Genomic DNA, 11,316 nt, shown 5'->3' on the forward strand with positions numbered 1-11,316 from the left:
ATTTTTCCCCTTTGCATGCTCTAGTCTTTTTATAATGTCTTAATGTGAGATACTTGTCCATGAAATGTCTAATTTTTTCCCATAACATTACATAAGAGGGTGCGGTTAGGTGAATTACATGTAGCAAATGATACCCATAAATTTCTTAAATTCTTAGGTTTTTCAGTTGATTTCCAGACTCAAACGGGCGAGCGATCTGAAAGTATCTTTAACATAAAATAAGCAACAATGGTCTAAATTCAGCTGGAAAAACTGTGCTGCTACAGAAATGCATCCTAAATTAGCAAAAGCAAAAACTACCTTTAAATGACACCATACTTCATATCTGGTTGGAAAGCTTACCACATAAGGTATAATATTCAGACATCGACAGATGTTTGGTCTCTTTACAATTATTTCTTTTTTTTTTGCCTTGTTCTGTTTAACACAAATGTGTCCAACTTGATTTATTAGAATAAAGACTAAACTAAACTGATATTTAGTGGGTCAAATGTCTTTCTTTTTTATTATTATTGTTTTGTTGGCATGCAATATGAACCAAACAAAAAATATGTGGAGCTCTGAAAACTGTATCTTTGACCGTCCCTTATCAACATAATGGCTGATGACCTTTAACCTTTGCAGACATTTATTGCCTATTATAGATAGGCTGCTGTTTCAGTTTGCACAAGGTACTATCAAAAACGTGAAGTAGACGGTCATAGAATTGCACTCAATTCATATTAGACATGAACACACACTTTATAGGGCCGGCTGTTTCCATTTAACTGTCAAGAATGTAGTTTATATTAATTTTTTTCTACATTTCTGAAACAAATACGTTATAATTTCGTGGTCTTTGTGAGACGAGCGGGCCGTTTGGCGCCTCTAGCGGCAGGTAATGGTACTGGGAGTGTGCTCAGTGCTGGCCACTCCTCCTGTAGCGGCTGCGCTTTCCTGCAGTGTGTGCGTGTGTGTGCGCGCGCACTGGAGGGCTGGACCCAACCAAACTGCTCACTGTGATTTGGATTCATAGATTGACACAATTATCAGATCACCACTGTCCGACTGCTTTTGAGGGAGCTGCAAGTGGTCTTCTCAGAGGTGGTGAGTGCAGTCCCTTTGTTCACTTTATTTACACAACGCGAGGTTAACGGTGCCTTCTAGTTTTATTGTGGTGCAGGCCAGCGTGCGGTTTTTAAGATTAAATCTGCTGCCGATTTAATCACAGTGAAGGCAGTTACTGTTGTTAACCTTGAGGCCCACGGATTTACCTCAGCTTTAAGGTTTCTCTGTGAAATGAGAGCAGTTGTGATCTGTTGTCCTCAGAAATCTTTGAGTAAGAGCGCAGGCCGGTGCGCTTTAAGACGGGCCTGCTTGTACTTTTGAACAGGTGCTGTAAACAGTTTGAGCTTATGCTACATGCCTGACATGCTGTGACTTTTGATAGCGACAGGCCCAGGAATCCACCAAAGAGTACTCAAAGTGGGCAGCAAATGTGCAGCATTGCTGTCTTTTCATGGCTGCAGTAATCTGACTTAGAGGCTGTCAGTTTTATTTAGGGTGTTGTTGAGGTTGAAGTCCTATGAATGACATCATCATCATTATTTGTACTGCATGGATCAGCTTTTCTTTTCCTATTAGGGGGAAATGGAGATATCCTTTTGATCACAGGCCAGCAGTTTTTCTTTTGACAGTGTAGAGGGACACTGTAGACTATGCAGGCATGTGGGGCCTCAGGGTGGGGGGCTGGCCCCTTTAAACAATGTCCTTGCTTCTATCCAAAGCCAAGCCTGTTTTGCGCTCTAACACATTCTTCAGCACTATCATCCCCCCCCCCATCGATCCCCTGCTTCCTCACCACTCCATCCAACTTTTCTTTTCTCGTTCTCAGTGCCTGGACTGTTCACCCAAGTCTGTTCATTAGAATTCCGTTTGAGTCGAGCAGGGCTGCACAATGTCCCGGTTATTATGTTATTATGTTACTGATGCAAAAAGAGACGGGACATCCTGTAACTTTCAGCCATTTTCTCGACACATTAGGTTTTGAGACTCTTAAGGTATAAAAAGAAAATTCAGGAGGATTTAAAAAAACAAAAAAAAAACAACAACATGCACATCATTTCGATGCAGATCATTTGGACACTGCATCGTATTTATGTGGAGTCAAATTACATAAAAGAAAGAACACGTTATCTTTCCAGGAGCCAAAAACATCAATGAATGAATGAGTGATCTTTCTCTAACTCTCTCTTTTTTATTTTGTCTAACTCTCCCCTTGCAGCCAGCCCTACAGACAAGGTATCTTATTACTAACTTCTTTTGTTATCTTCAGATTTGCTGTGTTTTAGGTGCTGTTTCTTGTCTCACATTCCTCTGAAATCACATTTCATCTACTCTTGCTCTCTGTGTGCTTATTATTTCTCTGCTGGGCTTTTATTCTTGTTTGTTTCTAACTGATGTTTCCATAGCAGCACGTTGACTTTGTCTTGATAGACCAACCAACCATTTACACTTAAGTTTTGAAACATTTATCCAATGTTTACTATGAGAAACCCAAATTAGCACTTGCAGGATTTATTAGTTAATTGATTTTTAAATCGGTAGCCAGGACCACTGAGGTCACAAGTCCAGCTAACGGACACCTCGCTAGTTTTCAAAGAATCTTTGTTTGTATATAACCCCCAAAAAAGAAAAAGAAATTTGGGAGAACATGGAGAAAAATAGAAAAGACTTAACCTCAGTTACCTCTTTGGCCACAGTCTTTGCTTTGTGCTACTTATCAGTTTGTTGAAAGCAGTTTCTCCCCACCCTAAACATACTCCTACTCCTTATTGCTGTGTTGTAACTCTTAGACAAGAGTGTGCCACTGATTAGCCTGCTGCTATTTATAGATGGTACCATGCATACCCGTCCACCCACCTACCCACCCACTTCATGTTTTTTTTTTTATGCACCAGTATGGATCCAGTCGGAGGGATATCTGCAAGGATATACGCCAACAGGCTCCGGTCAGAAGGCATGGGCTCCAAGGACCAAGCTGTGCTGTTTGCCAGCCAGGACTACGAGGCACTCAAGCAGCAGTGTGTGGAGTCGGGCTGCCTGTTTGAAGACCCCTGCTTCCCCGCTGAGCCTCCAACTCTGGGCTTTAAGGAACTCGCACCCTATTCATCTAAAACTAGAGATGTGGAGTGGATGAGGCCCACGGTGAGAAAACTGAAAGGAGAAGTTAAAGCTGTACTCGGTATTAGTTTTATGTTCAGATTAGAAAAATTAGAAATGTGCATTTTCACACAAACATTTACAGATTACAGACCTACAGTTCTGCGCAAAGGTCCTGAGCCACTATTCTTTATAATTTGCTTCCACATTAGAACTTAGAAGAAAGCCAGACTTTCTTGTAATCGTTTAAAGTGTTGTTGAGCAGCAGTTCTACAGGTTTCATAAAGGTCTTTCAAAGTTATTCTTTGAACATTGGCTGCTTTTTCATCCACTGTCCCTCCACTTCTTGTGCCTTACACATTTCAGAGGAATGTTTATGTTAGTTAAGCTAGGTAACACTGATCTTATGAATCTTTCAAGCATATAAAGTCGCCTAACTCAAGGAATGAGTCAGTGTTGTGTCTACACATAACAGACAACCTAGCAATGAACCAGTTCCAAATTGAATCTTTAGGCGCTTTGTTACAAGCATCCTGTCGCAAAGAAACATAATTTGTTTCCATTTCTTCAGACGCAATTGAGAAAAATGCCAAAGATTATATAGTGTGACAGGAATAAAATAGCATTTTGCAACAATAGGGTGATTCCCTAAAGGCTGTTTGGCAAATGTGTATTTTAAAGAAAAGCAAATGGAGAACAAAAAAGCAAGTGTCAGGCTTTTACAGTAGATCAACCACACCAGAGAGATGCATCTGGCTCTCCAGTTGATTCGTCTACTGCTTGCTGAAAAGGCAGCCAACATCCAAAGAAGAGCTTTGGATTGTCCTTAAAGAAGCCTGGAGAACTCTTTAGAATAAATGACATTGAATAAATAAAAAGAAATAAATGACAGGAAAGCTTGTCTAAGAGGGGTAAGACTTTGTAAAGTAATGAAAGATGCGCAGAACTCGATTTATCTTTATTTTCAAAGTTTGTCATGTACTATTTCATAACAGGGATGTGTTTTTTACTGTTGTTTGTGATGCCTTGGAACTGGCACATCCTGTAAACAGACATATCCGTTACACTGGTTCATTTCATGTCTGCAAACCCAGACAGAATAGGGCAAGTAGAGACAAGAACTTTGCGGACCACTGCAGCTGTTGGCATTTCATGACTTTCACCGACCACTCCCCTCACTGCCACATTTGTTGACGGTGCCTCAGTAAGCCGCAGGAAGATGGCACGATAGAGTACAAGCCAGATAAGAAATGTCGGCATGGGGGGGGGGGGGGGGGGTTGCTTTAATTGTCATCATCCTGACAGAAAATGTCTCTATAGGAACTGACAGCTGACCCTCAGTTCATCGTGGGTGGTGCCACCCGAACCGACATCTGTCAGGGAGCTCTTGGTGAGTCATAAATGTTATTTCTTTCATGAAAAAGGCAGCAGAAAGACACAGTTGGAATGGGGCTCCTGAATGCTTCCTCTCACCCGCAGGGGATTGCTGGCTCTTAGCAGCCATCGCCTCTCTGACTCTGAACGAGAGGCTCCTTCATCGTGTCGTTCCACAGGGCCAGTCCTTCCAGGACGACTACGCTGGAATCTTCCACTTTCAGGTTCGTCATTTATATTTCCTACTCCTTTACTCTAACTGCACTTTGGATGGATGGAGGTTTTGATTATTGCCCCGTGTTGCAGTTCTGGCAGTTTGGCGACTGGGTAGATGTTGTGATTGACGATCGATTGCCTGTCAAAGACGGGGAGCTGATGTTTGTGCATTCAGCTGAGGGCGATGAATTCTGGAGTGCACTCCTGGAGAAAGCTTATGCCAAGTAGGTATTTAAAGCACCTGCTACATTATTCAGCATGACTGTATTTAGAGGAAACTCATATCTGAAGTACTGCTGTTATGGGCAGCCAACTGAAGTGTGGTCTTTATGTGCGACTAGGCTGAATGGCTCCTATGAGGCTCTGTCCGGCGGAAGCACCACTGAGGGATTTGAGGACTTCACGGGTGGCGTGTCTGAGATGTATGAGCTGCGCAAGGCTCCAAGAGATCTGTACAGGATCATCGGCAAAGCTCTGGAAAGAGGCTCCCTGTTGGGCTGCTCCATCGATGTAAGAGCTAATCACACTTGAGAAAGCCAGTTGTATATTAAAAAAATACTTTTTCTATCTTTGCTGCTTTCATGTCGTTACAGATCACCAGTGCCTTCGACATGGAGGCCGTTACATTCAAGAAGCTTGTGAAAGGCCACGCTTACTCCCTCACTGGACTGAAGGAGGTCTGTTTCTGTATGGCTGAGTTGCCCTTTTTCTTTTGGTAGCTCTTTCCAAGCGTGAAAGTTGGGGTTTTACATTCTCTGCCCCTCTGCTGTTACTTAGGTTGATTACCGTGGCGACATGGTACGCCTTATCCGAGTTCGTAACCCTTGGGGCCAGGTGGAGTGGACCGGTGCCTGGAGTGACAAGTGAGTGTTCCCAAACATCAATTTACTTTCGTACTAAAGGCTCTCCGTCCATCGCTAATTTTTTGTTGATATCATATTTTATTAGGATTAACTCACCTGTAGAGTTTTATCTGTCTTTTTTTTTCATCCTCAGTTCCTCTGAATGGGACGAGATTGATCCCTCAGAACGAGAGGACTTGCATCTTCAGATGGAAGATGGGGAGTTTTGGTAAGGTGTACCAGTAGGTGGATCTTGTGCACTGGAAAGATTTTGAAGGAACACTTTGATTTTTGCTTGTTTACATAGAGCAGAGAAAATTGAGAACTTAGTTCGACACTTTCTTGCTGAACTACAGTATGTAAGGTCTTTCCTGAAAAAGACAGTGTCTTGACGGTAACATGTTGCTCTGAAACCAAAATAGAAATAGATGATTCAGCATTAATGGTGCTGTTATTTAAATGCCATGTGCACGAATGCGCACACACACAATCACAGGTGCCAGCTTTCGAAGCGTTTACTGGTAACAACCCTGATGGTTCCTTTCCCCTTAGCCTACTTAGTGGGGCACATTTTTAGCCTGCATGCTGTGATGAAGTGGATTGGATTTCCCCACGCTGTCTTTCATAGAGCGGAGAACCTGGCCTCATCTTTATTTCTGAAAAACTCAGCCTCTCTGGAATGTGCTTTTGTCAATTAACTTGATTAGTTAGGGTCAAACTGGGGGTGTGTTTTTGAGGAAAACCATTCATCTATTCTCATCTAGCTAGAAGCAAAAGAAATGAGCATAATGTAATATTGGGATGTGCTTCCATCTCCCAGGATGTCCTTCAGTGAATTTCTGAGGCAGTTTTCTCGACTGGAGATCTGTAACTTGACTCCAGACGCTCTGAGTGAAGACAGTGTCAGCCACTGGAACACCATCAAGTTCTACGGCACATGGAGGAGAGGCAGCACCGCTGGGGGCTGCAGGAACCATCCCAGTGAGTCGGAGTTGTACACAAATGATAAAAATGCTTCTTTTTTTTTTTCCCAAGTGTGCACGCTGGCGTGTATAATAGAATGAATCGAATGACGAGGTGGTAAAGTGTAAGTGTCTTATCTAATATTTCGCTAAACAGGCTTAACATGTATGCGCTGTTCATGTAGACACGTTCTGGATCAACCCTCAGTATAAAATCACGTTGCTGGAGGAGGATGATGACCCAGATGATGATGAGGTGGCGTGCAGTTTTTTGGTGTCCCTCATGCAGAAGGACCGCCGCAGATACCGACGCCAAGGTCAAGACATGCACACCATTGGCTTTGCCCTGTATGAGGTGAGGACAGTGGTGGGAAAATTGTTTTATGTTGATATGTTGCATATTATCATGAAACAGTTTTCAACAGTTTTTTTTTTTTTTTTTTTTTTTTCTTCCTTCTCTTATTTTGCAGATTCCAGAAGAGGTAAGTAGAGCGTGAGCAGCTCTAACCAGCAGTAGCTGGTTGTAACGTGTAATATACAGTACTTTATCTTCAAATAATTCTACAAAAACACAGGCAGATGCATTTAAAGTTGTATATTGCTTCCTGCTGCCCTCAGTACAGGGGCTGCCAGAATGTCCATTTGAAGAAAGATTTCTTTTTGAAACATTCGTCATGCGCTCGCTCCGAGACCTTCATTAACCTGCGGGAGGTGAGCACGCGGCTGCGTCTGCCCCCTGGAGAGTACCTCATCGTCCCCTCCACCTTTGAGCCCAGCCAAGAGGCCGACTTTGTCCTCAGAGTGTTCACTGAAAAGCAGTCGGAGACAGAGTACGTGTCCTGTGCATCTTTTGCTTGCTTTGGTTTTAATGTGCAGGAAGGGAAGTCTCATATTCATGTGTTTTCTGTCGCAGAGAGCTGGATGATGAAGTCTCAGCCGATTTGGAAGAAGAGGTATGCATCAGTGACACTGCAGGAAATGTTACTTTTTTTAATGTTATTTTTTTTTTAACTTCACACTAGCACCTTTATGCTTTTGTTTCCTGTAGGGGGAAATTACGGAAGATGACATTGATGACTCTTTTAAGTCCATGTTTGCTCAACTTGCTGGGGAGGTAGGTTCTAAAAAGTAGGTCTCTTATTTAATCGGTTTCTTTTTACACTCTTATGTTCTCAATATCGCTCCTTTTTTTTGTTTGCTTGTTTTAGATTGTATATAAAAGCTTTAAAGATACAAAGTTGTTGTTATAATATTAAATCAAGCCACTTAGATCTGCCAGTTTTTTTTTCTTTTTCCTTTAGGACATGGAGATTTCTATTCATGAGCTCAGGACCATTCTAAACAGAGTCGTAACCCGGCGTGAGTTTTCTATTTATTTTTGGTTACAATTCTAAGCTGCTGGAGAGTTTACTGATTAGTAATACATATCCCATTACTGTGTTAAATTCTACTTTCGTGTGTACACCATCCATCTCCTGGATCTCCTTTGCAAGCCTCTGGGGAGACTTTGTTAGCATGTGTGTTTGTTAGCATGTGTGCTTCAGATGCCTTTTTGGTGTTTCAGACAAAGATTTGAAGACTGATGGTTTCAGTGTGGAATCATGTAGGACCATGGTCAACCTCATGGATGTATCCTCAAAAACAAAAGCACCAGAAGACTGCTATGCTGATTGTTTTCAATGTGCTGATTGTGCACAAATGTGTGCATTTGGCTGTGCAGTAACTGTAGTTTTAGTCCTTAATGTATGTCTGCCAGAAAGACGGCAGTGCCCGATTAGGACTGATAGAATTTCAGATCCTCTGGAACAAGATCCGAAAGTGGCTGGTAAGAATGCGTTGAATGTTAACATTACACACAAATAAACTGTCAGAATTCCTTTTTACATTTCTATCTCCATCTCATAGGTCATTTTCAGGCAATTTGATCTCGACAAGTCTGGGGCCATGAGCTCATACGAGATGCGCCTTGCTGTGGAGGCAGCAGGTACGGTGCTCTTCAGTGTCTCTTGACATTTATATAGACTGTAGAAAGAGCCACTGAGATTCCCTGCCTTGTTTTAAACGTCTGTCATGTGCCTACATAGGTTTTAAACTGAATAACCAACTGAACCAGATTCTGGTAGCGCGGTATGCAGAAAACGAAATGATGGACTTTGATAACTTCATCTGCTGCTTGGTGAAGCTTGAAGCCATGTTTAGTGAGTAATAATGCCAAACATTTTGTTGAACTATATACTACATACATTAGTCATATTTAATTTTTGATGCAGTGAAAATTGAGAAAGATTATTAAACTGTGAAAACTTTCAATTTAACAGGGTCTTTCCAGCAGTTTGACAAAGAGGGATCAGGAGTGGCAGAGATGAATCTCACAGAGGTGAGTGATGTTCAAAAGCAAACTCCCACTACTTTTTTCTTTTCTCTTTTCCTGCTCGTCTCACTTTATTTCTCACATTTCTAGTGGCTTTACTTGACAATGTGTGGTTGAGGAGGCCCGCCCGTACCAGAGAGATGTAAAGTTGTGCCTGGAGCTCCGAAGACCCCCTCAGCTTTTAACACACCTCGCCCGAGTAGGAAAAACCAAAGTCCAACAAATCCAAGTGTGCCCCAGCCAAACTATGCAAACCCACGATAGGAAGCAGTCGCTGTGCAACATATTTCATCGCTAAACAAAAAAATGGGTTTTAAAAAAAAAAAAAAAGAAAAGAAAATGTGCCCGTGCATGACAAATCGCAAGCAGTAATGTGCATCGCAAGATCATTTTTATATTTTAAGATTTTCATTTTGCGGTCATCAAGTCAGCAGACCTATTGTTTCCTTTATTCTGAAATCTCACAAAAGGCTTGAGGTGTTTAATGTGTTCCTGTAGTACTTTTTAAAGTTTTATTGTTTATTATATTCATTGTAGGCATGTTTATTTTTTTTAACCCAAATTTAAAACGTGCTCACCAGTGTTGTAGTTCCGTTTTTGCACCTCTAGGTGGCAGTGTAGACTCAAGCTAATGTCAAACTTCTTTTTATTCTTCTCATTTTATACTCTAGTTTAAACCGTTCAATAGAACATTTATACTTTTGTTTACTTGAAATAACGCATCTGACTTTTTTGTCCCCTTTATACTTTGCTCTGGAACTCTAGTTTAAAGGAGATGCTTGTGAAGTTGCCTCACGTTAATAAATAAATATTGTAAATTCCTTTAAGATTTGCAGGAATCACAAGTCAGTGTCCCAGTCATGTGTTTTGTCTTATGAATGTATTGTGTGCCTTCATTAAATACTTCATCTTAACGGTTCGACCCGTATTTGTTTCGTTCATAATATAGGCATGACCCACTTTTGGCTGCTCAAAGTGCAACAGACAACTCTGTGCTGAAGTTAAAGGTCATATTTATTGTAAGCATAATGGAGCCTGTTGACAAAGACTTGACTCTATTACTGTGCATATATCTAGAAACAACGCACAACTTAAAATAAAATAAAAACATGATGAGCCTGTCAAGTTTATTAAAGACAATGTGGGTGAAAAATATTAATATAGACACATTGTTGAACGGTACAGTTAGACAAATGAGCTGGCAATTGCCAGGACTTTAGAATAATCTCCTCCTTCCAATTGGCGGAGATGTGTGGGTATAGGGACCTTAATCCTTGTTCCTGTGGGGTTGCCGTTGTCCTCGATCAGAACCACATTGTTTGAGTCAAAGCGTGGACTCATACGATCTCCAGGCATTTTGTGTCCAACGATTAGGGCTTTCTTCTTCTGTCCTTTGATGGCAAGTAACACTTTGTCGCCAATCTTTCCGACACCATTCTTGGTGTAAACGTGGATCACTCTCGGTGGACGGTGATATGGTGTGTTTCCAAGAGAGCTGTTGTCCACCACACGCACCCTTGTCATTTTTTGTATGGCGGCTGCAACAGAAGATACGCTGACAAGACAAGAAATAAAACCTTTTCAGTTATTCTAAACTTACAGGAATCCTGCTGGGACACTACTTGCAGCTAAATCTCATTGATCACTCTAGTTCTTAAGCAAACTCCTTATTCAGCAGTCATGGCATGTAAGGTATAAACTTTTCTACTTGAACTGAATTTAAAAAGTAATGTAATTTAAACAAGATGCTCTTCTAATTATTAGACTGAATGCATGTGGTGCGCTATACAAGATGGGGAGAAAAAAGTCAGAAATACATAATGTCATATTCAACTGCATTCTGTATTATCCATTATCGGCAGCAAACTGTCGTCTCTCTCCTAATCTTGTTAGAGGCAGAGCCCCATTAAAAAAAATCTTACCTAATGTTTCTTTGGAAAATTTTGGACGAAGTCTCCACGAGGAGCCCAGGAAGGGATCTTGAAAGCCGGGGGAGAGCCATGATTACACCAAGCACTGTGTTGACTGAAGAGAGAAATTTGAGTGGGTTAGCAGCTAATAAGCTATACGGTTTACTCCGCTAGCTATTTTTACATGGTAGCCAGACAAGAATTATAACGGGAAATAATGTTTATTTGGCTGACAGTCTTTGCACCAAAAATAGCACAAATACATATACAGTTATATCGGAATACGTCAAAGTCTAAGTTAAAAAAAACATTTAAGTTGCTAATGTTACCCCTCTGTCACGCTCCATTCCAATGTCAAAAATGTAACGTCATCAGCAAGCGACTAACTACTTCTAGGTAGCAGACAAACATTGTTCACGTAATCAACAAATATTCTCATAATGATAAAAATATAATTTAGTTTTTGTCCACAAATCTAAATGTCAAGCATTTGTGTATGC

The 11,316-nt window shown here is 41.2% G+C and overlaps 2 protein-coding genes across 3 annotated transcripts; one reads left to right on the top strand and one right to left on the bottom strand.

The window, feature by feature from the left end:
* The first annotated feature begins 962 nt into the window (after nt 1-962).
* LOC142391018 (calpain-1 catalytic subunit-like) lies at nt 963-9,825 on the top strand. 2 transcript variants are annotated; one of them, XM_075476916.1, is made up of 23 exons: nt 963-1,086; nt 2,264-2,280; nt 2,940-3,186; nt 4,462-4,531; nt 4,621-4,739; nt 4,822-4,955; nt 5,073-5,241; nt 5,325-5,408; nt 5,509-5,594; nt 5,728-5,802; nt 6,394-6,554; nt 6,721-6,890; nt 7,006-7,017; nt 7,154-7,365; nt 7,449-7,488; nt 7,584-7,649; nt 7,837-7,894; nt 8,100-8,164; nt 8,292-8,360; nt 8,441-8,519; nt 8,620-8,733; nt 8,854-8,912; nt 8,997-9,825. In XM_075476916.1, exons 3-23 carry the CDS (start codon nt 2,941-2,943, stop codon nt 9,021-9,023), a joined length of 2,115 nt encoding a protein of 704 aa, XP_075333031.1. In that variant the 5' UTR covers nt 963-1,086; nt 2,264-2,280; nt 2,940; the 3' UTR covers nt 9,024-9,825. The 2 variants fall into 2 exon arrangements, with proteins under 2 accessions (XP_075333031.1, XP_075333032.1); XM_075476917.1 differs by lacking the exon at nt 7,006-7,017.
* Nucleotides 9,826-10,016: 191 nt separating this feature from the next.
* On the bottom strand, nt 10,017-11,298 carry mrpl14 (mitochondrial ribosomal protein L14). Its single transcript, XM_075476918.1, has 3 exons — nt 11,146-11,298; nt 10,829-10,931; nt 10,017-10,461 (listed from the first exon to the last, which is right to left on the bottom strand). The coding sequence occupies exons 2-3, from the start codon at nt 10,906-10,908 to the stop codon at nt 10,092-10,094; spliced, it is 450 nt and encodes a 149-aa protein (XP_075333033.1). The 5' UTR covers nt 10,909-10,931; nt 11,146-11,298; the 3' UTR covers nt 10,017-10,091.
* Nucleotides 11,299-11,316: the final 18 nt, after the last annotated feature.

The sequence above is a fragment of the Odontesthes bonariensis genome, chromosome 2, assembly GCF_027942865.1.
Source record: "Odontesthes bonariensis isolate fOdoBon6 chromosome 2, fOdoBon6.hap1, whole genome shotgun sequence".
In the NCBI taxonomy this organism is placed as follows: domain Eukaryota; kingdom Metazoa; phylum Chordata; class Actinopteri; order Atheriniformes; family Atherinopsidae; genus Odontesthes; species Odontesthes bonariensis.